A 27,577-nucleotide genomic window follows, 5' to 3' on the forward strand; every position below is an offset into this window, starting at 1 on the left:
GGACTTTGAGAAGTCATCAAGTCCAGCCTCCAGCACTGTGGCAGGACCAAGCAAATGTAGACCATCCCTGATAGATGTTTATCCAACCTGTTTCTTAAAACCTCCAGTGGAGTGGGGAGATTCCACAACCTCCCTTAGAAGCCTTAAATTCCAGGAAATTCCACAACCCTTAGAAGCCTTAATTTTTTTCCCCAATATCCAATTTAAATCTCCCTTGCTGCAGATTATGTCCATTATTTCTTGTCCTACCTTCAGTAGACATGAGGCACAATTGATCACAGTCCTCTTTAGAACAGCCCTTTGCATATTGGAAGACTGTTCTCAGGTCCCACCCCCCATAGTTTTCTTTTTGCAAGACTAAACATGCACAGCATTTTTAACGTTTCCTTATAAGTCAGGTTTTCTACACCCGTTATCATTTTTGTTGCTCTCCTCTGGACTCCCTCAAATTTGTCCACATCTTTCTTAAAGTGTGGTGCCCAGACTCAGTACTCCAGTTGAGGCCTCACCAGTGTCAAGCAGAGTGGGACAAGTACCTCCCATGTCTTCAATGACACTCCTGTTAATAAACTCCAGAATGATATTGGCCTTTTTCACAGTTGCATCGCATTGTTGACTCCTATTCAGTTTGTGATCCATTATAACCCCCAGATCCTTTTCAGCAGCACCACCACCAAGCCAGTTAGTCCCCATTTTGTAATTGTGCATTTGATTCTTTCCTTCTTATGTGAAGTACTTTGCACTTGTCTATTGCATTTAATCTTGTTGATTTCAGACCACTTCTCCAATTTGTCAAGGTCATTTGGATTTCTAATCCTGTCCTCGAAAATGCTTGCAACCCCTCTCATCTTGGTGTCATCTGCAAGTTTTATAAGCATATCCTCCATTCCATTATCCAAGTCATTATCTTGGCTACTGCACAGTATCATCTTGTGAGAGTGGCCCCCATCTGATGGTTTTCATTCCATCACATTTTAAGGCAATGCACTTTAGTACATGGGAGTGGATGCCTGCCTTGCAGAAATGGGCGCCCTTGTGTGCAGACCGTACGACCAAACTCCAAAGTTAAACTAAGGTACAGTGAAGAGAATAAAAGGGAAAATAGTGTTGGCATACAAGGGACCTCACAGTAATATTATTTCTAACTATAACTAGAAAGGGGCAACTGCCATTTGATTGTAACCCAGAGTGGTACATGTGTTTTCACATTCTCATGTTCCTCAGTAGAGACTCTCAGGTAGCAATATCCATGACAGCAGACGATCCACTTTTATTTTTCCTTTGCAGGCGGCCTTCTTATATCCTCTGCACGTTTTGGAGCATACGTGTGTGGTACTGATATAGATTATAACACTGTCCATGGATTAGGTACGTTGTATATTTTCTTTCTGAACAAGTTAATTCTAACTCTTCAGTATTTAAGTATCTTTTATAGCAGGTACTAGTAGATCCGGGAATGAAAGGAGCATTCCTCTTCACAGGGTTTGTTTTGTGAAACGTCTGTGATATACTAACACATTTACGGATATAGCCTAACTAGGCAGTACTCTGAATATTAAGGGTCAGTAAGATATAAAGATTTTTATTTTTTTATTTTAAAGTTTTCTAGTATATGTAATTAGTTTAATTGCCAATCCAACAACAACTGAATTATGTCACCTGGAGTGGCGGTGCCTGGCATGGTTCAGTTTAGTGGTAAGATTGGCAAGTAGATTGGTTTGGCTAACAGCGATGCCCCAGAGCAGTGGGTCATGGGGACAAGCATAGTGAGTTTCTATCCAAACTTCTCAAACGTGACTGAATGAGGAGGAATTGGGCTTTGAGATGGGCATTTTCTTTGCAGTGGGTTGGAACTCACTAATGCTCAATTTTAAGTATTTTGGCTTTAATACCAGTTTGTATTGGCAGTTTTTGTTACTAAACACTGTTAAACTTTTTTGAACTTCTCTTTTTAGAGTTGTCTCGTTATATTGATAGTGCAGTTTAAAGTAGTGGAAAAAGAAAAGGAGGACTTGTGGCACCTTAGAGACTAAACAATTTATTTGAGCATGAGCTTTCGTGAGCTACAGCTCACTTCATCGGATGCATACCGTGGAAACTGCAGTAGACATTATATACACACAGAGGCCATGAAACAATAACTCTTCCCACCCCACTGTCCTGCTGGTGATAGCTTATCTAAAGTGATCATCAAGTTGGGCCATTTCCAGCACAAATCCAGGTTTTCTCACCCTCCGCCCCCCCACACAAACTCACTGTCCTGCTGGTGATAGCCCATCCAAAGTGACCACTCTCTTCACAACGTGTATGATAATCAAGGTGGGTCATTTCCAGCACAAATCCAGGTTCTCTCACTCCCTCACCCCCCTTCAAAAACCACACACACAAACTCACTCTCCTGCTGGTAATAGCTTATCAAAAGATCTACAACCTATCCTGAAGGATGACCCAACACTCTCACAAATCTTGGGAGACAGGCCAGTCCTTGCCTACAGACAGCCCCGCAACCTGAAGCAAATACTCACCAACAAGCACATACCACACAACAGAACCACTAGCCCAGGAACCTATCCTTGCAACAAAGCCCGTTGCCAACTGTGCCCGCATATCTATTCAGGGGACACCATCACAGGGCCTAATAACATCAGCCACACTATCAGAGGCTCATTCACCTGCACATCCACCAATATGATATATGCCATCATGTGCCAGCAATGCCCCTCTGCCATGTACATTGGTCAAACTGGACAGTCTCTACGTAAAAGAATAAATGGACACAAATCAGATGTCAAGAATTATAACATTCATAAACCAGTTGGAGAACACTTCAATCTCTCTGGTCACACAATCACCGACATGAAGGTCACTATCTTACAACAAAAAAACTTCAAATCCAGACTCCAGCGAGAAACTGCTGAATTGGAATTCATTTGCAAATTGGATACTATTAATTTAGGCTTAAATAGAGACTGGGAGTGGCTAAGTCATTATGCAAGGTAGCCAATTTCCCCTTGCTTTTTCCTACCCCCCCCCCCCCCCCCCAGACGTTCTGGTTAAACTTGGATTTAAACTTGGAGAGTGGTCAGTTTGGATGAGCTATTGCCAGCAGGAGAGTGAGTTTATGTGTGTGTGTGTGTGTGTGTGAGAAAGCCTGGACCTGTGCTGGAAATGACCCACCTTGATTACCATGCACACTGTAGGGAGAGTGGTCACTTTGGATGAGCTATTACCAGCAGGAGTTGGAGTTTGTGTGTGTGGTTTTTGGAGAGGGGTGAGGGGGTGAGAGAACCTAGATTTGTGCAGGAAATGGCCCACCTTGATTATCATACACATTGTGAAGAGAGTGGTCACTTTGGATGGGCTATTACCAGCAGGACAGTGAGTTTGTGGGGGGGGGGCGCGGAGGGTGAGAAAACCTGGATTTGTGCTGGAAATGGCCCAACTTGATGATCACTTTAGATAAGCTATCACCAGCAGGACAGTGGGGTGGGAAGAGGTATTGTTTCATGGCCTCTGTGTGTATATAATGTCTACTGCAGTTTCCACGGTATGCATCCGATGAAGTGAGCTGTAGCTCACGAAAGCTCATGCTCAAATAAATTGGTTAGTCTCTAAGGTGCCACAAGTACTCCTTTTCTTTTTGCAAAGACAGACTAACATGGCTGTTACTCTGAAATCTGTTTAAAGTAGTGGAATTCAATATTGCAACTATATGTTCCCATTGAGATATTATGCCTTATGCCACAGGTGTGTATTTCTTAATCTGCAAATATTCAAGATGAGGGAAAGTTATCTTCATATTAAAGTTAGATACAGATGTGTTCTCTCTTCCTGTTAAATCCCGAAGAAGTACCTTCATGGTGAGAAATGCCTATTGGCTTTATTGAATCCCTTTTGTTTTCTGTGTTAAATTAGGATAAAAGATTAGCCATTGTTAGTCTACCAAAGGGATTAAAAATAAACAGTAGACCTCTGCTAGTACTGGTGGCACCATCCTGTTCTGTCATACAGTAGTTATTTTCTTAGCAGCTTTTGAAACCCAAAGTTCTAACAATATTTTTGCTACTCCGGAAGATTCTTGTGTAGATTAAATTTGATGTATGAGTAGGGTTTTATGTGGTGTGTATTAGCATAACATGAGTGCCTTGTAAACTTTAGTAAACTTTCCTCACAATATCTCTGTGAAGTAGGGGAGTTTTATTGAACTGTTTCTTCCTCTCATTTGCATTTATGGAACAACATAATTGTGAAATAGAAGGCTTGAATAGAATAACTTCTGATACTTCAGAGAATCCCGACAGCCACTTTCCACAATAAGTAGGACAGGTCTGGTGACAAGAGATCTTAAATTGTTTTTATTTGAGGCAACTACTCAAATATGAATCCTATGAAGTGTTGTGAGATCTACTGTTGAAAAGCATTATATAAGAGCTAGGTGACCTCCTTATTCTCTTAAAATAAATAATGAAAAATCAGAACACTTTTGCCACATCTAATTTGCCTTAGATCAACCTTCAACCTTTTTTCATTGGCAGACCCTGTTGGAAATAGACATAGTCTGTGGACCACAGGTTGAAAACCTCTGCCTTAGACTATGCCCTTTTTATTTTCTTGCAGGCAAGGCAAGCAGGAAGAACCAGAAGTGGAGAGGACCGGATGAGAATATCCGAGCTAACCTTCGGCAGTATGGTTTAGAGAAGTACTATCTTGATGCACTCATTTCTGATGCATCAAAACCTATATGGAGGAAGGGAATGCTTTTTGATGCAATTATTACAGATCGTAAGTTGATTAATGTCCTAAATATTTATGATTCATAACAGCCTAACTGTGGTATCCAAAATATTATATATTGTATGTGCTGGGTTGGCATACAAACCTGAGACTGATATTGGCACAGGGTCATCAAATCTTTGCCTAACCAAAGGATGTGTGCTTGGAGCACACGGGACAACACACAGAGCCAGAATGTAATATTTTTATGTTGAGTGCAGCCTTTCTACACAAGCAGTCTCATTGACTTCCATAGAACTACTTCCATAGAACTATATAAGGTTTTTTTTAGTATGTGTAAGGGCATTGGAACCTGGCTCTTAATTTGTGCAAAACAGAGAAGTTTGCATCTACCATCTTGACATAAGCATGGCCTGCTGAGACCACAAGTCTGCTAATAGAGTGTGCTGGAATCTGTGATTTCCACATTAGAAATGATGAACATCACAGGCAGCATTGTAGAAATTGGGGCTACATTTTCACCACCTCTACATTTAATCTGAGTATGTTAAATACCTAATGAAATATGGACCACTGTATTAAAGCATTGTAACTATATAACATTTTGTTTTTTGTTTCATTAACTTATTTCCACTGAAAGAGTATTTGGTTCCTATTCAGAAATATATCTTCTTGTCTCCTATACCTTTACTGAGTCACACTTCTTTCTGGAGTGACTTTATCTGCATTAGGAGAGGTTTCTGTTCAATTTTTAAGTTGTACTGCATTGCTCTTGGGGCTGGATTTAAACACTATTGAAGTCCATGGAAAGGGTCCGACCGACTTTCATCATGCCCTGAAGTGCTCACTGAAATAATTTCAAACAAACTCCTAGTGCATCTTCTGCATGCTTGACTGCCAGCAATGTTAAAGATATGAAAGGTTCTCTGCTCTTTTAAATCTCTTTATTAGACACCATTTGTCATGAGCAGGAGACCTAAAAGGCAGCACAGTCTACTAGACTAAATGTGGGATGGGGAGTCAGGAACTCCTGACCTCTACTGTGGCTCTGCCCTGACTTGCTGTGTTACTGTGAGCAGATCAGTTAAGACTCTATTCTGTTGCCTTTGTTCCTGGCGAGTGTTACTTTGCTCCAGGAGCAGTCCCATTGATTTCATTGGGACTGCTGGCCAAACTAGGTAATGCACATTGTGAGTAAGGGTGTTAGAATCAAGCCCTTAATCTCTGTGCTTCAGTTTCCACTCTGTAAAATGGAGGTGACACTTCCCTGATGCCATGGTGATAAGAGCATTAGGAAAGCTTACAGAAGTGTTGAAGGTGAATTAATGTTTGTACAGCATTCTTAAAGCTTTGCGGAGATATGTAAAAATAAAGACTTGTGTTGTATTTTTAGGATTTTTTTTAAATGTAGAAAATTACAGCCATTTTGAAGTATTCGTTCAGATTTTCTAGGTGCATTAAGTGGGGGTTGGTTTTTCAGACTTTTGTTGTGGGTTGGCTGCTTACTGAGCACCCTCTTGTGGCCAGGTGTCACTTTGCAGGCACTCTGCCCCTGTTAGCCCCCCTCTTGTGGGTCCATTAAGCCCCTCCTCCCCCCGCAAGTCTCTTTTCTGGCTAACAGCATCTCCACCCGAGGCTGGTTTAATAATAGAAAAGCTTCAAAACAATCCTCAGTCCTTAATAACCAAATAGTTCAAACAATTGTCAGAGAGTCCCCAAAATAAAGTTCATAATGATGACACACAAATTCATATTCAGCCCTGGTTCTTCTGCCACACACAAAACTTTGCTCTACCCAAGTCTGTGCTAACCAAATCTGCCAGTCCTGGACCTTTCTGGTTGGAGCTCTGGCCCTGGCTTTCTTTTCTTGTCAGTGTTTCCCCTTATCTTGAGGGAGAAGCCAGTGTATATACTACCCTCCTCCAGAGAGCTGATCCCAATGGACTGAAAGAGAAGGGAGCCCTGCTCCGCTCTATACTACAGGGCTCCTGATCCCAAAGTATTCCAAGTATTTTACAAAGCAATAGATAGTGGTAGTGAAACAGCTACACAGGCGAGCTTAACAGCCATAGCAAGAGCTCAGACATAACCTTGGACATTTATGACCTGTTTCCTTCAGATGGGGAGAGAAGGCTATTGGCCAGGGCACTAGGGATAACCCATATCTTTCTGAAAAATGCAATTGGATTTTTAGGGCCTATGTGGGCATTCAACCAGGGATAAAAAGATGAACATTGGCTACATCCATTGTCCTATACTTAGATGATAGAGTCTTTGGACCAGAGACCACCTTTTTGTTCTGTTTGTCTTGTGCCTAGCACACTGGGGTCCTGGTCCCTAGACACTACCACAGTACAATAACAATCTCTTTTCTAAAGCTCCCTTTCCCAATGCTGCCCTGCAGCATCAGTGTGGCAGAGTCCCATCCCAGGACATACCCCTTCGAGGCACAGAGGGGCCTTGCAGGTATCCTGCCCTCAGTTCCCTCTATGACATATTGCAGGCAAGAATACTTAAAGTAACACTCTGCCCAGGGTTCAATATATTGGCCCAAACCCTTTCTGCGGTTTTCAATTTCACTCACATTCCGGGGCATCTGGTTCCTAGTTTCCCCCCTCCAGTTACTTCTGAACCCCAACCAGGGAGCTCTGTCATTCCCTCATCAGCCCCTGGCCTCTCTGGAGAGCCAGGCCGTTTCCTGGGCCTTTTCCAATTCAACTTCCTGTTAGAGGGTCTTCTGGCCTCCTCTAGCCTTAAAAGAATCATTAAACCCCATTACAAGACGAAACAAGGGAAGAGGATTAACAGCGTCATGTGTTGTTGGAATTATAAAGAAGATCTTTTAGCCAACAAAATCATTTAAAAAAAAAAACCCAAAGCACTTCAGCACCATATTAAATAGTTTTTAAGTGGTTAATGTGCTGTTACACTTGACTATTTAGTGTCCTACTGATAAGAGACCTTTTTGAAATAGCTTTAAAAAAGTGAGCCTTAGGAGCAAGATAAACTTTTAATGGATACACCTTAAAGAAGTTAATTTTATAAACTCTTTGCAACTGCTACCACATGTACACTATTGTAGAATTTCATGACGTTATTTGTGTAAAGGGTGAACTCCTGATCTCGACATTATGTACTTACTCTGTATAGCTCCATATGGCATACGAGAAGCTACTAGACGAACTGGTTCACAAAAAGAAATACTTAAAGCAACGGAAAGAGGGTAGGTAAGCCTTTTTTATTAATTGTAAATATCAGTGTGTTAATAGAAGGCCAGCCACAGTTTTAGAAATTTACTTCATTGCTGTCCTTTAACCAAACAATTTTAAAAAGTACCACCGTCACTACATAGCTTGCAAAAGTGACTGTCAGTGCCTGTCTTCCTAAAATCCTCCTCCTCGGCCATGTAAGTTTTCTAGTTTCTAAGTCCCAAACTCCCTCTCTTACATTTACAAAATAGCTTCACATCGTCATCCCTGTCCTTGAACAGCTCTACTTAATCCCCTGAAGGCTCCAGCGTCCAGTCCAAAATTGCTTACCTTTGTTTTAAACCTCTTCATATACCCTGTCTAGGGCCCTACCAAATTCATGGTCTATTTTGGTCAATTTCATAGTCATGGGATTTTTTAAATTGTAAATTTCATGCTTTCAGCTATTTAAATCTGAAATTTCACGGTGTTATAATTGTAGGGGTCCTGACCCAAAAAGGTGGTGTGGGGGGGGAGGGGAGGAGTCAAAGGTTATTGTAGGGGGGTTGTGGTTCTGTTACCCGTACTTCTGCGCTGCTGCTGGCGGCGATGCTGCCTTCAGAGCTGGGCAGCTGGAGAGCGGCGGCTGCTGGCTGGGAGACCAGCTCTGAAGGCAGAGCTGCCGCCAGCAGCAGTGCAAAAGTAAGGGTGGCAATACCATAGCATGCCACCCTTACTTCTGTGCTGCTGCCTGCAGAGCTGGGCCCCCAGTCATCAGTAGCCACTGGCCAGCCGTCCAGCGCTGAAGGCAGCAGCGCAGAAGTAAGGGTGGCATGGTATGGTATTGCCCCCTACTTCTGTGCTGCTGCTGGCAGGGGCGCTGCCTTCAGAGCTGGGCGCCTGGCCAACAGCCGCCGTTCTCAACCACCCAGCTCTGAAGGCAGCGCAGAAGTAAGGGTGGCAATACCGTGACCCCTCTAAAATAACCTTGCGATGCCCCCTGCGACTCCCTTTTGGGTCAGGACCTCCAGTTTGAGAAACGCTGGTCTCCCCAGTGAAATCTGTATAATAGAGGGTAAAAGCACACACAAGACCAGATTTCATGGGGAGAGACCAGATTTCACGGTCCATGACGCTTTTTTCATGGCCATTAATTTGGTAGGGCCCTACCCATGTCTTTTAGTTTTCCTTGCCCCCTCTTTGTGCTCACCTACAATAAGCATTCTCTGTCCTGGCAGACAATCTCGCCATTGTTGGGATGACAGCCTTTTCTGCTGCTTGGCCTTGAGATCTGAAAATAGAAGAAAATCATCTCAAAATGTCTCATTCTCCTTTGATTTTTATAATAACTCTTGTGAAAGACACGGTACAAAATAGTTGTATTTCAAAAGTGATTTTAGTTGAGTAGTTTTCTCTTTAAATATTAGGGATGGAATTTGCAAAGCCACTGGGAAAGAGTTTGGATGCAGATTTCTCATTAATTTTAGTGGGACTTGGTCATCTAATACCCATACCTGGCTTTGCAAATCTCAGACACTGTTGTTCAGAAAATAAAATAAAATTGTGGCTATTACCTGTTCAGTATTTTTTTTTAATATTGTTTAGCACAGAAAATCACATCTCCATTTCCTCGAACTATCATCTGAGTGATATCTTTTTTGACCTGTTAAACTCTGCGGCAGAGTACCTGGTGATGGGAGGAAGATTGGTGTACTGGCTACCGGTTTACAGACCTGAGTACGTACTCTTCTAAGTGCCTTGATATCTAGTGTGTAGTAGATAAAAATTAATACTATAACTTAGCCATAGTTTCTTCCAGAGTGGGATGTTTCTAAAACTTCCTACTGGGGTTTAAGAGGATTCCTATGATTTTCATATATTGAAACTGGATGGGTGCGGGAGAAGAGTTTGGAACAATTTTTGAAAGGAGAGAGAACCATGTGCTGCCAGTTAGAAATCACAACTTTCTTATATTTTTGCAAAAATGCATGCTGTTGATAAAGGAATGGTATGTGACTGGAAAACCAGAATACTGGAATCCAGGTAAATGTCAAAGCTAAATGAACACCCCTTTAAGAGCAGGCAATATTAACTGGGGCTTGACCCTTTTAAAGAGAGAGATTCTGGACAATGAAATTCTCCAGGAGAGTCCAGAGGTCAGCTGACCAAGAAGAATCATGACTGCCAGACTATACAAGAAGCTGCCTGTGGCTCAGTTAGGGGAGAGACAGACTTGCAGGGAACAGGAAATGCTGGCTGTTCAGCTGCATAGGTATGGGTTATGACTGTGGTCGACTGGGAAAGCTTGCCAGGGATCAGGTGGTTCCCTGTGAAGAGAGTGAGCTGGGATGGAGTTTGCCAGAGGGGCTTGGTTAATGAGGCCTTAGAGGGGTTCAAGAGAAGACCAGTCTCTCTTGTCCCTCCACTGCACCACCAGGAGAGGGCGAGCTGACACACCTGCCATGAGAGGGAAAGGACTGTTGAGTCTCAAAGCCTGGAGAAGGCTGAGAAGAGCAGAGAACCCTCTTCCTAATAGGGCAAGGAATCATTTGGCCCTGGGAAGAGGGTATATGACTTAACTGGGTATAGAAGGGCAGTCATGAACCAATGTGGGTGAAAGCTGTAGCCTGTGGAGCAGGAAGGCACTGTAGCCCCAGGAAAGCAAGCCTGCACTAACAAGGCAGAAGGACTATTCAGTCTGGGAGGAGCTAGAGAAATTAGTTTGATTTGGTTTGGCCTTGCGTGATACTTGGAAGGGGAAGTATTGACCACAGGTTAAATGCCACCCCATCCATCTGCCTGGGAAAGACTGGGACAGCTGCTAAAGAGGGGGAAACTGAGACGTGACTAGATGCAAGGAGAAATAAGGACTCCGTTACAGGACATAGGACAGACAATAGTTGGGGAAAAGAAGTATTTTCTTTTCTTTCAGATGGGAACTGAGGGACAGAGATGGGCTTGCCCAGGGTAATACTGGAAGTATGTGGCAGAGCTGGGAATTGAATATTAGTCTCTTAAGTCTCGGTCCAGTGCCTTAGACGGAGTTACACCCTGAGCCTCTGGAGTTACGGCATGTCAGGGAAACTTCTCGTTATGTTGGTAAGAGAACAGAAATTGCATTCTGAATGCCAAGACCCTATATCCTTCATAGCAAGCTGAAACTAAATTTTGTGGAAGACCCTTTGACTTCTGTGACATGCCGTTGCAGCAGACTGGAAATTTTGCACAACTTATTTAAATTAAAAACATTGAGTCTTTTATTGAATTGAACATGAACAAAAATGCTGCCAGTATAATAGGCCGTGTTAAGTAGAATTCATTTTATGCTGTCCCACACTCAGTTTTCAGTTTTTTGTGAGGGCAATATATAATTGTGTCCTGGAAATTTAGTTTGGGAGGGCGGTGGAAGCTGGATGTGTTTGGCAGCTGGATATTTGAGGCTTTTGGAACCCCGGAAGGGTATGGGAAGCAGTTTGGGATTGTGGGCTAAGCACATGAGTTGGATGTTTGTGATAAAATGATCAGCAATGACATGGCTAATTGGAAATATAGACATTTAAACTGTCATCCTTAGGTTGACTAAAATGGATCATATGTATCTCAGAGGTATTCTTTCAGGCTGTCCGCATACTCAAGGAACAATATTGTATTGTTATACATTAGCTCACATTTTAAAAGCCTTCTTTGCAATTAGGAGTGGAAAAGTGGTGTAAGTGTTTTAATATGAGAGCTTAGATTTTAAAGAGCCAATCTGGGGCAAAGGGTGTGTTTTGCAGCCATGGAATACATGGGATCCTGTCTGTTATTCACAGGTGTCAAATATGTAACCTAACATGTCAGCCTGTAAGAGGTGTTCCTCACAGGTATATGGAAGGGGGAAGTATACAGATATGTTTACATATCTTAGGTCAGCACCAATACAGCTTGTACATTGTCAGAAGCTTCTTTCTTCAGACACCCCAGTTCCAGGCTACCACATGTGGTGGGATTGGAAACCACTAACAATTGTCCAAGGTTACACCACAATAGTAAAACCCTGTGGCTTGTCAAGTTGTGACACCTCAACGCTAACTCTGGGCATCAAGTGATTATTACCAATGAGATCATTTTAACACTTGGAAAGACAAAGAATCTAACATCAGACCTCTCTCTAGTTGCTTTGTGATGGTGAAATCACGACAAAAATGTACTTCAAAGGTGAGTTTTGAGGATCTGTATCATGTAGCTTGCATGTCACTCTTTTTGAATGATGGAATAAATATTTTTGTGACTACTTATTAAATAGTTATGCAAACTAAAAGGTGCCTTAACCAATGGAAGTTTTTAATTCGTTACTTCAAATGTCTACGGCAGCTTATCTCTGATGGCATTGTGTATGCTTGTGAATTCCTAGATTGCCAAAATGTATGGCTTGTGCTAGTATGCTATTTGCTTAGAATTGTCAAGTCTATTCTGTTTGTCACGGCATCACGTTTCCACCCCGGCCACAGCTGGGCCCGATCCAGCCGTGGCTGGGTCTGGACCGCAGGCTGAGTTAGGGCCCAGGGAGGAGCGCCTCTCCCGCAGCAGGTTAGGGGCCGGGCTAGGTGGAGCTGAGGGAGGGGCACCCCTTCCCTGGCCGCAGCAGATCCTCGGGCGGGTTCTCTGAGCACCTGCGCGGTGCTAAATAGGTTGCTGCATGGCCACACAGCTTACAGGGAACTTGGGTTAGAGCAGGTGACTAGGAGTTATGAATTCTGTGTTCTGTTGTAGCTGTGCCACTGACTTGCCTTGGGCAAATCAACCTCTCACTTCCTCAGTTTCCCCATGTGTAAAATGGTGCTGACTACCTACTGCTGTGAATGTTTTGTTCGTAGTGCAGTGTGAAAATTTCAGATGAAATGCACTATGGAAATGTGAAACCTTAATATATTAACACATTGAGTTTTCAGTTCTAATCCTCTGTGCAGGTTCTTACTTGAACAAAACTTGCTAGCAAATTTGTGGGCCAAAGCGAGAGAAGCTAATGACTAATCTGTTGAGCTGTCAGGTGTTCACTGACGGTGTCTCCCATCCTATTCTTCTGTAACTTATGGTTACCATATGTCCTCTTCTTTTAAATTAAAAACAAAATTGGGTAAAATGGATTTTTGTTAAAGCAATTGCTACTATACTTCATTTGGCAACATTCTGGGATTTACCTAACAGAGTAATCATTACCTGTAGAAAGACCTGTCTGCATTAATCCTAAAAAGACAGGAAGGTGTTTTAGCAGAGTGATAACACCTCTCATTCTGAAAGATAACATTACACTCCAAAGTAGTTTATTGTTTCAGTCTGACATTGAAATCATTGTTGGGCCTGAATTCTTTTAATTCCTTTGCTGTCAGGCTTTTACCCAGTTATGAAGAAAAACTTCTAAAATAAGTGGTGACAGAGTGCCTATCTTTGTAAGTTGTTAAGAATTCTTTGGCCCTCTTCTGTCAGGCATTTCCTATTGTAAGGCGTTACCAAATTTCAAACCGTAGGTGCATTGGGAGAGTTGTTTGAGGTATTGATTTGGAACCTCTAAAATGATGCACACAGAACCAGGTCATTTACTTGATAGGACTTGTGTTGCATCATCTTAATTCTGGTTTTTTTCAAGTAAGAAATTTCAAGATCTTCCTCCTCCTCTACACCTTCCTGCTTTTTCGGATGGTTGTAGTCTATTGTAGGAGATGCTTCGGGTCTGTCTTTAGCTTTCTGTAGTTCAGATTTTGTGGACTGGTTTGTTCACAATCACAAAGTGCTCCACCCTTGTAACATTGTGGCTGAAGCTCTGGTGGTGGTTGGTTTGATGTCTGTTTTGGGAAACAGAACTGCAGTTTGGTTGGGTAAGAAATTTAAAACGGGGAACATAAAGATTATCAGAGAGCTTTTGAATGAAGACCTGGTAATAATACTTGTTGCACCCGAGGCATGGCTAAAAGAGTACGGGGCACTTTCAGTTGTTATCGGGGTTTTTGATCACATTATGGGTAGCAAAGACCTCGGCAACTGGGTAACTAAAAGGAAGTGTGGGGGGAAAACAGTAGTAGAGTCTGCTCTTCCAGCTACAGTGTGAGTTGATCTGTGACCCTTTTCTGTGCTTGTGGTCATAAATAATGGTAGCTAGATTAATTTATTAATGATTAAAATGTTAGTTTTGTATCTCTGAGCCAGGGTTAGCCAAGAGTGTCCATCCCTCTCCCTGCCAGTCTCTTTATGTGAAATGTAGTAATATTTGCTGAGGCTACTAAACTCTCTCTTTCTTAAAAAAGCAAAACCCTCAAAACGGTTGTCTTACTTAAATTATAAACTATTCAGAGCAGAGCCCATCTCCGTTATAAGAAAAGGAGGACTTGTGGCACCTTAGAGACTAACCAATTTATTAGAGCATAAGCTTTCGTGAGCTACAGCCCACTTCCTCAGATGCATATCGTGGAAACTGCGCTCACGAAAGCTTATGCTCTAATAAATTGGTTAGTCTCTAAGGTGCCACAAGTCCTCCTTTTCTTTTTGCGAATACAGACTAACACGGCTGTTACTCTGAAACATCTCCGTTATATATCCGTACCATGCCTGGCACAATGGGGTTCTGATCCAGGACTGGAGCCCCTACACACTACTTCAATACAAATAATGGTAGTGTGTCCTGTCAGGTATATGTGCATAAGTGAGTCTCTGATTTAACATTTGCATTCTGCAAACTAAAAGTTGCATGAGACTTATTACCTTCTGTAATCAGATCTTCTAGGGATCAAAACAATATTTTCCTCCTGTCATGCTGTCGGGAGTGACACTCAACTGTGAGTGCCTCTCTCAGGGCAGACTGTCAGAAAACAAAGCCCAAGCTGGTGATATGTTCTATAATTAGATTTCACCAAATCAGTAACAAATGTGAACGCTGGATCACTATATCAGTCTTACCATAGAGTCACAGACAGTCCCCTTAGTCTCTCCAGTCCATCTTGACACCCAGACAAACTGAACTTTATGATAAAAGGTTATTAAAACAAAAATTCATACTACATCAGGTTTCTCCCAGTCCCAAGAGCGCAGTCACTTACCCCTGATTAATTGGTACTCCAGGTCTTACACCAAAGATAATGCTGACAGCCAATTCTATAGTAAACTAACTATAAGTTTATTAGCTAAGAAAAAGAAATGAGAGGTATTGAGAGGTTAAAGTAGGAAACATACATTAACAGGTGAGTCAAAGTTTGTAAGTCTGAAATGATAGCAGAGGTATTAATAAACTGCCAGTTTCCAAATGTCTCTCAGGGTCCCCTGAATAACTCTGGGGATCTGTCATCTTGTTCAGTTATTCCACCCTGTTAGAATCCAAACAGTCCAGGGACACAGGACTGTTCCTTGAATCCATATTTATAGTTTCTTCTCCAGAAAACAATCTGAATAGTGTGTTTACCCTTTGACGATGAGTAGGAAATGCAGATTGAGTCTGTGAATTCCCATTGTTGACCACAATGGCCCTCACTTTGAAGTTAGCACCGTTCTTCATTTACATTTCCAAGACTCCAATTGTGTTTGAGTAATTTAATTATAGTGATGTATATAGCCTGCCATTACATTATGATATAAATAGATAAGTGAAAAAATACAAGTAAGAGTCCATTAATTTTCATGATATTTTAACACCTGAATACACTCTTACATTAACACACCTTTTGATCTAGGAGAGTGATCACTTTAGATAAGCTATTACCAGCAGGAGAGTGGGGTGGAGGGAAAGAAACCTTTTGAAGTGATAAACACCCATTTTTTCATGATCTGTGTGAACCTATCACATAGGGGTTATGTTTTCCAAAGTAGCAGTTTTTGTCACTCCCTGTGTTGCTATCCAGCCAGGCTAGGACCAACCAACTGGGCATTTGCCTTTGTGTCACCTGCTTCTGACGTTCAGGCCTAGTCTGCCTCACCCAGTCCTGGGCTTGCTTGCTCTGCACCCTGCACTGCTTTGACCAGAGAGCTGCATGCAGCGCAGAAGGGGTGACCTTGTTGGTGACCATTGCTGTCTCTTACACTGGCCTCAGACTGTACTGCTTAAACCGCTGCCTTGCTGCAGCCGCCTCCTGTGAGCAGACTAGCAATAGGGGAAGAGAGAAAGTGGCCTGTTTTCTTTCCCTTGCTTAAGGAGTGGAAGAAACTTTCATTGTTTAAGGAACTAAGGGAGAGACTACTGCCAGCTCCCTCTCCCCTATCCTCAAGTGTTCTGAGTCTGGTTATTTTTCATGCCGTCTGTTGTCCAGAAGGCGTAGAGTGTTGCTTTGGCTGTCCTTTTTAATTTTTTTTTTTTTTTGGATTTATACAATAATAAAACAGGGCACCTATCAAAGACTCAGCATTCCGCCACAAATCACAAGAACAAAAATAAAACTAAATAGTGGCTTACCTTCCAGCAGAACACATCTCCCTTTCCCCACATGCATCAAGCCCATCATCCTCTGGAGCAGCCTGCACAAATAAATGTGCCTTTCGGCTTGCCTTGAAGTTCAACAGATCAGAGCTAGCTTGGGCCAGGAGGAAACTTGTTTCAGAGCTGAGAGCCTCTCAAGGATAATTGTATTGCCAGCCCCCTCTAATAAATCAAGGGGGCTCCTGGTCAAGCACATTTGCTGATTGCAACTGTGGTAGTAGAGCAAGAAGAGAGAGGCAGTCTCATAAAAAGGTCTTGAGTGATTTAGGGTTTTATATAGGTCAAGACCATCCCCTTTTATCCATTAATTGACTGAAGCACAGTTTATTGGGGTGCTACTTCAGGTAGCAGATAGAAATTAAACAAGTTCAGGAGTTCTTGGGCATCATAGTAGTCCCCAACGCAGAAAATGGAGAATAAATGCAGCTCAAGAGGCAAGAAGTTTATTGCTGCTTTGAGCTTTGCTGAAGAGACACACATTCGTACAAGAATTAAGGAGTCTGGAACTTCTGTCATTGACATTCCATTTTCCACTTTCCTCTGAAATCTTGTAGCTGCTTGGTATGTCTACATGTAAAACACCACAGCAGTTGCAGCTTCGCTGCTGTAGCACCTCACTGTACGCTGTCAGGAAGGCTTCTCCCGTGGTCGTCAAAATAAATCTTCTGTTGATCTGGAGCTGTATACATCAGGCGTTAGGATGGTATAGCTGTCTCTCAGGGGTGTGGATTTTTCACACTCCTCAGAGACATAGCTATACTAATGTAAAGTCCTAGTATAGCCCTAAGAAACTCTAGTTCTATTTTGGTTTGGTTTATTTATGCAGGAGGTGGAACTCCCCTTATTTAAAAAATGCTGCAGTGTTCTGTATTAATGGCCCCCAGTTCTTTACCAGCATTACTGTGAGGGTTAGTGTCTCTGGCTGTTATAGCAGGCTTTCTAATACAGTTGAAAGAAGCAAGACTTGCAACATAGGTCACATTGTTCATAATTTTTCAGCTAGCAATGCAAAACTGTACACGTATATTCTGTCTTGAGTGGCCACATTACTGTAGAATCTGAGCTGTCTCTTAATGTAGTTATCCTTACACCAACCCTGTGAAGTAGGGGTTTGCTATTATCTTCATTTTACAGTTGGGGAAACTGAGGCACAGAGACTAACTGACTTGCTCACGGTCACACAGAAAGTGTATAGATACATAGAAAAAGTATTTTAAAAAAACAAACAAACTTGGGAAGGTACCATCATAGGTGGTAGTTGCATTTTTTGTTTTTGTTTTCCCTAAAATTTATTTGCTTTTCGATACATGTTCAGAAATGCCTCCTTGTCATAGGTAAAATATGGAGTGTCTCCCTTGTGCCTCAAGTACTCCTTGCCCTTCAAGGAATGTGTGTGGGTTAGTTTTTTAAAGTCTGACTCAGCTGCATGGTGAAGATGCCTCATATTCACACTTTCCTTTATTATATATTATAGGCTGTTAAATGAGTCAGACATATCCTCCTCCCCCTCCCCCCCCCCCCCCCCCCGTGAATCTCTTTAAACCCTATTTCAGCTTTTAGCATTTTGAAAAATAAGTAGGGGAATGCAATTTTGCAGATGAAGATTCTTGGAAATTAGTCGTCTTCATATGGCTGGTGTAGATGTAGTTTTTCTGCCAGATAGAAGTTACTTAAAATATTGTGGAAGCTTACTCTTTACCCACCAGTACAGAAGTTTTAACTGAATTAATTTTGGTACATTTGGTCAGCCAGCCAGTATTATTGCCCCCTGTCAAAGGGCTATCAGACCAGATTTTCTTCTTTAAGATATCTTGCCCTGTTTGACAAAGGAAGTCCAATATGCTGCAGTCTGTTTATAACACCAGTCTCTGAATCCAAAAGATTTCAATGGCTATTAAAGAGGTTGTGTTGTAATATAGATTGAAGTCCAAGTATAATAGTGTCCCATTGGGGCGCATCAGTAAATACACAACCACCTAAATCAGTTGATTATCATTGGATGTTTGGGAACTACTTATAAAAAGCACAGTTCCTGATTGGCTGGTTGGGGGAATTTTCCCATGATACTTGACATGATGCAGGCATCTACACATAGAAATGTATGGCTGGAAGGGACCTCAAGAGCTCAATTACCCATTTGTAGAGAGCCCTATAGGAACTATTCTTCCTGTTTACAGCTAGTTCATCTGCACCATGTCTTTTATTTGTGTCCCAAAAAGATGGGATATATGCTTATGATTTCTGAAAACATTGTTTCTGGAAACTTAGTATGGCTATAAAATGTGTGGAAGCTTATAGCGTAAGCCAGTTTGAATAGATCTGTATAACTGTTGTGTTTCAGATACACATGTTACAGTTCATAGGTTGACAGCCTTCTGACTGCTTATTTCTTCCAGATACACAGAAGAGATTATACCCCGGCACCCCTGCCTGAAACTTATTAGTAACTGTGAGCAGATGCTTTCCAGCCACACGTCAAGGCGCTTGATAACCATGGAAAAGGTGAAAGAATTTGAGGTAAATTGTTCTTGGTGTGTTGTGCGAAATTGCGGCTGTCAAATATGTGAAAGGTTTGCTCTACTGTTTGAACTGCAAAAGGGAATTTATTGTATTACCACCACCACATTTGGTATTCAGCACTGGATTGTCAATTCTGCTGCCGCTAAGATGTTTTTATGACTGGAATTAGAGGCTTTGAAAAATGCCACATCTTAAAGACAAAAAACAAGCCTGTTGTGTTGCTCACTTAATCTGCAATGATTTAAGGTAGTTTTTTAAAATTTTTGATAAATTTTTCATCCAGGGCAAACTGGTTAATACGGGTGAGGGCAGGATCTTTGAGGGCAAGATATTTTTTCAGACGTGCTGACTGCGTGCATTTCCTATTGACTTCAGTGGGGGTTGAGAGTGCTTATCTCTGAAAATTGGGTTCTAAGTCATTATATATACAGTACAAATGTCTGACATTAGTTCAGTTGTTATGTGGGGGCCTCTTGACAGTGGTATTTAATCTCCAGCTGTCCATGCAGGAAAAGTAATATGTTTTTTTAAAAAATTCTTCCTCAGTCGTCTTCCTTCTGAGAAGGATCAGAGTATGGTATCTGCAGGTCTCCTCATCCTCTCACCTCTTCCCCTCAGCTGCTTAAACTGTTAAAGATGACTAACAAAAAAATCAGTCTGGAAATATACCATTAGGAAAGAGATACTTAGACATGGTAGGAAAGCAGAGGCAAGTTCATAAATAGGACGTTGTTCTTAGCTAAAATATGTAGCAGGTGAGTAGGCGCTTCCAGTATTTTCTTAATTTATCTGTAAAAAGCCGCTATTTTAAACAACGGAGGTGGTTTGAAACAAGTTAGTGCTTCAGCATGATGGTATACAGTAACAACCCAGCAAGCTTCCAGTCTGGATTTCATAATGCAAGTGATGACTTAAATTGTCAAATAGCACTTAGGTAGTGTAACAAATTGTATAATTTGTTCAGAGCAGGTGCTGTTGACTTTGGCGGTAACAAACCATCATTTATAACTTAAAATTTTGACATGTATCTCTTTCCCCTTCCCCCCACGCCAGTTTTATTTTTTATATATTGACAGGTTTGACATTAATAGTATTCTTGGACTACATGTTCTAATTTAAACCACTTCTTCACCCTTCTGTATATAGAAAAGGAGTACTTGTGGCACCTTAGAGACTAACCAATTTATTTGAGCGTAAGCTTTCGTGAGCTACAGCTCACTGAAGTAAATTGGTTAGTCTCTAAGGTGCCACAAGTACTCCTTTTCTTTTTGTGAATACAGACTAACACGGCTGTTACTCTGAAACCTTCTGTATATAGGCTTCAGTCATTTAGCACTTTTGTACATCACTTATTCTTCAGTATGAATCTTGTCAGTTCAGTGGTTAAATACTTAGTTTTGATCACCTGAATTTAGCTGGCAAATTTACTACTTAGTTAAAAATAGCAGGTGCCTCTGCCCAGGGATCCAGAGACCTTTTATATAACTTAAGGGCAATGAAAGGCTATGTCCTGTTTCTACTGAAAAAGCACAGGTCTAACTCCTTCCCTCAGCAAATGCATACCTGCTGTTGAGTTTTTTGACATAGGGTATGTTTGGCATCACACCGTTTAGTTCCTTTTACGGGATTTCTTAATCGACATTCTTCCTACTTTTTTTTTCATATCAAACAAATGTTTTGTAGGGACATTATGGTGTCCAATAAAAGCAAAGAAGTGACACGAAAAGAAGTTGTTTGGGAGAACTGGAGGTCTGCCCATTTGTCTTGCTGTTGTGCGAATGAGGGTTTTTTCATATTCCAGCATCTAGTGTACTTTTTCAGGCATTGTTCAGTATAATTTCATTTAATTAGGACCTAATTTTCTAGTGTGTGTGATAGTTCAACCACAGTGCACAGTGTCCATGAATGACGATACATTTTTATAAAGATAGTAAGTTTTCGATTATACCTTAAGACTATTCTTCAGTGAAGGATATTTTTAGTGAAAGTCACAGACAGGTCATGGGCAGTAAACAAAAATTCACGGCCCATGACCTGTCCCTGACATTTACTAAAAATACTCATGACTAAAACTTGGGGGTGGGCTGCCCGGGGCTCCCATGGGTGCTGGGGGAGGGGTACCTGGAGGTGGCGGGGAGGGGTTTGGCAGGGCCGGCAGGCTCCTTACCTGCCTCCATGCCTTCCCTCACCCAGCAGCAGCAGAGTTTGGGTGTGGGTTGGGGCACGAGAAGGGGTGAGTCGGGCTCTGGGCGGTGCTTACCTAGGAGGCTCTCCGGAAGCAGTGACCTCCCCTTCACTCAGCTCTGTCCTCTGCCTGCGGGCACTGCCTCCGCAGGTCCCACTGGCCGCGGTTCCTGGCCAATGGGAGCTGTGAAACCAGCGCTCTGGGTGGAGGCAGGGTGCAGAACTGCCTGGCCATGCCTCCACCTAGCAGCTGAGCAAGGGGGATGTCACCACTTCCAGGGAGCCCCCAGGTAAGCGCCACCCAGAGCCTGCCTCATCCCATCCCATGCCCCAACCCCCTGCCCCCTCCCACACCCATACTCTGCTGGTAGTTGCTGGGGGAGGAGGCAGAGTGCGATGGTTGGAGACAGCCCCAGCAGCGGCTGGCGCACCTGGTGCAGGGGCTGCCTGAGCTGCCACTGAGCCAAGCGCCCCGGCCACTGCAGAAGTCACGGAAAGTCATGGAATCCGTGACCTCCGTGACAAACTTGCAGCCTTAATTATACTGCATAATCATCATACTAGCAGTATTAGCAGTAATGAATAGATTGTATATATTTATGTATAGTATAAACACTCTCAAACCCTGACTCCACTAAAGAAATTGACCTGTTGTTGAAAACACTCGTCTGCAATGGGTCCAATTGAACTGGTGCTGAAAATTGGTTGTGTTTATAATTTCAAGAAATTAGTGATCTAAGAGACCAAAGTAGACATGAATCCTGTCCAAAAATATTAATTGACATACACCATAATTTTATCATAAGCAGAAAGACCACAAAACATCCTAGTAATAAACCACTTGAGTTATTTTTATCTTATTAAGGTCAATAGGAATTCCTTTTATAGCTGATAAAGATTTTATTTTTTGTAAATGTGCAGTAATGTACATACTTACGCAGAGCAAATTGGACAAAGTCTATAGAAAAAATGTACTCCAGTATGGCACACGATGGGTGGGAAATTTTAAAAGGAAACATTTTGAGGCTTACTTTGGGCCAAGGTGTCTGTTATTAATTACTTTGCCCCTTCCCCATAATAAATGGGTTATGGCCCTTTTGGGGGTAGGTTAATAATAGCTAGTTAATATCTTATGAATCTGTATGAAATAAAAACCAAGAAGGTGGAAGAACAAGAAGGAAAGGAAGTGGGGGAGAAGTAAAGTTTGAGGGATATGAGGTGAGTATTTGCTACCCTTGGTAAGGACCTAAAAGCATTATTATAAAGGGGGCCCTTTACAGCATGAAAGTGTTTTAGATTCATAGAATATCAGGGTTGGAAGGGACCTCAGGAGGTCATCTAGTCCAATCCCCTGCTCAAAGTAGGACCAGTCCCCAACTAAATTATCCCAGCCAGGGCTTTGTTAAGCCTGAGCTTAAAAACCTCGAAGGAAGGAGATTCCACCACCTCCCTAGGTAACGCATTCCAGTGTTTCACCACCCTCCTAGTGAAAAAGATTTTCCTAATATCCAACCTAAACCTCCTCCACTGCCACTTGAGACCATTACTCCTTGTTCTGTCATCTGCTACCACTGAGAACAGTCTAGATCCATCCTCTTTGGAACCCCCTTTCAGGTAGTTGAAAGCAGCTATCAAATCCCCCCTCATTCTTCTCTTCTGCAGGCTAAACAATCCCAGCTCCCTCAGCCTCTCCTCATAAGTCATGTGCTCCAGCCCCCAATCATTTTTGTTGCCCTTTGCTAGACTCTTCCCAATTTTTCCACAACCTTCTTGCAGTGTGGGGCCCAAAACTGGACACAGTATTCCAGATGAGGCCTCAGCAATGCCGAATAGAGGGGAATGATCACGTCCCTCGATCTGCTGGCAAAGCTCCTACTTATACAGCCCAAAATGCCGTTTGCCTTCTTGGCAACAAGGGCACACTGTTGTCTCCTATCCAGCTTCTCGTCCACTGTAACCCCTAGGTCCTTTTCTGCAGAACTGCTGCCTAGCCGCTCAGTCCCTAGTTTCTTGTAGTTTCTCCCAGGGTTGGGGAGGGATTTGGTTGGATGTGGATACCTCCCATGTCTCAGTGATATTCTTTGTTCAGGGTAAGTGCTATTAGAGCAAGCTTTTTCCACATAGGGGGTATGAGCCTGTCGTCATCCAGGCTGATGAGGAGGCAGAGCTTAGAATTTGGCATGCATGTGGAAGCACCATAGTATGTCTGACGGTGAAGCATATGAACAGCTGCTTCTTCAGCAGATGCAGGATCTGTGAAGTTTGTGGTGTATAATCTGGTTGGTGTCCAGTAAAATTGGTTCAGTCTTTTGTTTTAGGTTAGCTGTAGGTTGAGCCAAGTTGAAGTGTACTTGATGTTGCACCAGGTTAGTTTCCAAGTTTCATAAGCAATCTGTTTACATGACACTGGGAAGGAGGAAACAAACAGCTAGTTTTATGTTGCATACTTTGTATTTTTCTAATTCCAAAGTACAATCAGATGGAAACTGTAACTACAAATGTATATGAGACAAAAACAATTTCCAGCATTATTATAGGAAGTATTCTTGAGGCTCCATATCTATTCTTGAAAAGATTGACTTGTTTTTAAATTCCTGTTGTTGTTAGTTTTTTTGGAGGGAGAAGGGGGAGAATCTTTTGTCTATTCTACATTTTTAATAAAACTGTCTAGCTTCTAGTTTTGTGGGGCTTGTTGAGTCACCATGAAAAATACTTTGATGACTATATACTCACTTCCACTTTGTTTCACTTCTATTCTCTGTCTGGTGACTTTACAGAGTAATTGATATCTATTTTGCTAGTGATTGTTCTTGTTCTGAAACTTTTAATCTGTACTCCTGAAAAATACTGATCTCTAGAGTTCTAGAGGAGAGTGCTGTTGACCACACTTGGGAAATGTGCCTATGAATTGCATGTCAAGATGGGAACAAGAACTAGACTGAAAGGTGCATTCTGAACAAATGACTGCCCATGAAAAGACTTGGGAGTGAAGTGTTAACGGATTTGCAAAGCTGAAGGTTTCCAGCACCTCCTTGTCACATGGTCATTCTAGGCGTCTTTATTGGTGTTGAGTTTTTCTACTGTATTTAGCAGCATCAGTTGCTAGACTTGACCCTTTTGTCCTGTTTGAACAGCTAGGTGATGTTTATAGCTGTCTAAAATTTGTACAAAGGTTTCTGTAGCTACTGTCCAGTTCCAGATGTAGAACATTGGGAAGCTGTGATAAGGGTAGGAGGATTTTTTAAAACAAAAAACTGACATGAGTAATTACCCTGAGGCTGAACTCAGGCCCACTAGATTCAGTATAAGCTTGTACATTACATTTGATAGCTGCACAGCTGTTAAACTAAACAACGCTCTTTGTAAACTTCAGTTCTTTTCTCTCTTCCCCTGCCTGTTTTATTATGATAGAAATATATTGCACCATTTTTAGATTATTCTGTATAAGCAAAACTAATGTGAAGTTGCAGGATCAAATAAGTTGTAAGCACTTAGGTGGCTTTCACTTTGACATCAGCCTTTCTGGCTTTCATTTATTGTAGGATGCATCATAAGCCATATGTGGGTAAACGTTTATGTAAAACAGCAGTTTAGTTGAAAATTGGTGCTATTGAGCAGAAGATAAATATATCATGGTCCATAGCAATGATGTGGAAGAAATCCTTATCAGAGAATGAGAGTCGGCTAAAGGATGGTAGAAACCTGACTCTTACAAACAAAGGAGAAAGTTACTTGCTTTCCTGAGCTGATATCATAGTAGTGATAGATTTTTGTCAAGTTAGTGTCTATAGTTCATAGTTGGCCACTCTTGGTACCTGACCCAAAGCAATGGCTTCTAGAGGAACTTCACCCGCTTGTGCAGAGTAACCAGTTAAATGTTTTACCTCTAATACCAACTTTGGGCAGTGGTTACAAAGGAAACAAAATGACAACACTTTTCCTATTCTTTTCCCTCCTCTCCAATTTCAAATCTGAGGAACAAAACAGAAAAAGAGGGGTGGAAGATGTCATTGCAGTGGAATAGGCAATGTTAGGGAGAGGAAGGGGAGCTTTAAGGTGGTAGTTCAAATGATAAAGTTCAACTTTTGTCCCCAACCTGTTGCTTTGCTTAAAGAGCGGGAGCTAGGGGAAGAAAAGGTGCAATATCTGGAAACTGCAGCTGACCATTCAATTGTACAAGAGGATTTGACACCAACACTTTAATTGTGTGAAATCTGCTGTGCTGCAGATTTCATTAACTAGTGTGGCCCACACACCTACTGTCAGGCAGAGAGAGCCTTTTGGCAGAGATACTTCTGCAGGATTAGAGCTTGTATAGACCTGCTGACTTCAGCCATTATTCAAAAGGCATATTTTAGTTAACCAGTATACTCTGCTCATTGTAATTACCTAACATCCAGCAAAAATAGTAGAGAGTAAATTATTTCCAAAAGATCATGCATGTATTTGTCATTTTATATGCCTAAAGTCAAAATATCACTACTGTTCAGATTCTACCTATTCAGCTGGCCATTAGATAACAGGTTGTCATGCTGCCTAGCATGGGACAGAGCTAAGAGTGCCAATTTCAGGTCAGACTGCCAGAAAACAGAGCACGCACCCCAAACTGGTGGTTTATTCTGTCATAAGACTTCACCAAGCCAGTAACAAATGTGTGCTTCCAAATTACTATACTAGTTATTATGAAGCTGCTGACAGCCTCCTCAGGCGCTCTAGCCCCTCATGCACCATCCAGACAAACCGGACTTCTGTGATAAATGATTATTAAAACCAGAAATCACATCTATTTGGTTCTTCCAGTTGCAGTGAACCAGACACTCACCCCAGGTCAATATGTACTTCAGAATCTCACCAAATACCACACTTAGGGTTGCCAGGCATCTGGTTTTTGACCGGAACGCCTGGTCGAAAAGGGACCCTGGTGGCTCCGGTCAGCACAGCTGACCGGGCTGCTAAAAGTCCAGTTGGCTGCAGTGAGGTAGGCAGGCTCCGTTTCTACCTCCGTGTGGCTCCTGGGAAGGGGCCCACATGTGTCTCAGACTCCTGGGCAGAGAAGTGGCCAGGAGGGCCCTGTGCACTGCCCCCACCCACAGGCATCACCCCGAGTGCTGGCTCTGCAGCTCCCATTGGCCAGGAACCATTGCCAATGAGAGCTGTGGGGGCGGGGGGCACCTGCGAGGCGGGGGCAGCAGATGGAACCCACTGGCCACTCCTCCGCCTAGAAATCAGAGGGACATGTTGTCACTTTCCAGGAGCTGCCTGAGGTCAGCCCCACCTGCCCCAGCCCTGAACCCCCCCATGCACCTCACCCCTTGTCCCATCCCAGAGCCTGCATCCCCAACCCAGAGCCTCAACCCCAACCCAGAGCCCCCCTGCACTCCAAACCCTTCATCCCCGCCCCCAAGCCCACACCCCCATCTGGAGCCCTCACTCACTCTCTCCCGCACCCCAACCACCTTCCCCATCCTGAAGCCCCCTCCCACACTTTGAATCCCTCGGCCCCAGTCCAGAGCCTCCTCCTGCACCCCAATCCCCTCATCCCCACCACTACCCCAGAGCCCACACCCCTAGCTGGAGCCCTCCCCCGCTCCCATACCCCAGCCCTGTGAAAATGAGCAAGTGAGTGAGGGTGGGGGAGAGCGAGTGATGGAGGGAGGGGGGATGGAGTGAGTGGAGGGCAGAGCCTCAGAGAAGGGGTGGAGCAGGGTGGGGCCACGGAGAAGGGGCAGAGCAGGGGGCAGGGCAAGATTGTTCAGTTTTCTGCAGTTAGAAAGTTGGCTGCCCCATAGTTAGTGTTCTAATCTTTAGTAAACTAAGTAAATGCATGTTTATTAATAAAAAAAGAGAAGAGCGTTATTAAAAGGTTAAAATGAATCCTATACATTACAGTTGATTTCAGAGTTTGTAGATCAGGATAATTGCAGTGATGTTAAATCTGTTAGCTTGCAATAAGTCTTTCTCGATCATCCAAAAGATTGGGGATATTTGGTCCTTTGTTCAAAGCTTCCCTTTGTTAGAAATCATAGTCCAGAGATGTGGAGCAGGAAAGAGGCCAGGAGATGTCACAGTCTTCAGTTTATATCCCCAGTCCATGTGCATGGAAAATTACTGTCTCAAATATGGAGTCAGGCATCATATGCCCTTCAAACCCTATTGAGTCACTGGGCCTTCATTATTCATATGCTCTTTGGGGCATCCTAAGGAGGGGCCCACTGGAAGAGCTGATTCTCCTTAATGGCCCATCAGCACGTGGCTGGCTCATCTTGATGTAAATATGTCTTCTGGGTGTTACCAAGGAACACAACGTGTTTGAGATACAAACACATAGCAAAGAGTCTTAACTTCATATACAATGATAATACATGCATATAAAAAGGATAACATTGTTCAACAGATTACATCTTTTTTAATGATACCTTACAAGGTATACTTTATATAAGATTTTTCACAGTTGTGCAACAGTGGTGAAACATCAGTGGTTGTAGAACAGTGGTGATGCCTTAGTGTAAACATA

General features: G+C 42.6%; 1 protein-coding gene across 9 annotated transcripts in view; it reads left to right on the forward strand.

The window, feature by feature from the left end:
- The window catches only part of TRMT11 (tRNA methyltransferase 11 homolog), a 63,767-nt gene that overhangs the window by 25,964 nt on the left and 10,226 nt on the right, over positions 1–27,577 (forward strand). For 7 of the 9 annotated variants that reach the window (XR_012158046.1, XM_073337235.1, XM_073337236.1 and 4 more), the window contains 5 exons: positions 1,288–1,368; positions 4,618–4,782; positions 7,885–7,957; positions 9,528–9,659; positions 18,756–18,876. Coding sequence is in view for 8 of the 9 variants with exons in the window: in XM_073337235.1 (XP_073193336.1) it covers positions 1,288–1,368; positions 4,618–4,782; positions 7,885–7,957; positions 9,528–9,659; positions 18,756–18,876 (572 nt within the window). In the remaining variant the exon portion in view is untranslated. Of the gene's footprint in view, positions 1–1,287; positions 1,369–4,617; positions 4,783–7,884; positions 7,958–9,527; positions 9,660–10,854; positions 11,039–18,755; positions 18,877–27,577 lie in introns of those variants that run through there. The other 2 variants (XM_073337238.1, XM_073337237.1) reach the window with 2 other exon arrangements.

Source organism: Lepidochelys kempii, chromosome 3 (genome assembly GCF_965140265.1).
Source record: "Lepidochelys kempii isolate rLepKem1 chromosome 3, rLepKem1.hap2, whole genome shotgun sequence".
Taxonomy (NCBI): domain Eukaryota; kingdom Metazoa; phylum Chordata; order Testudines; family Cheloniidae; genus Lepidochelys; species Lepidochelys kempii.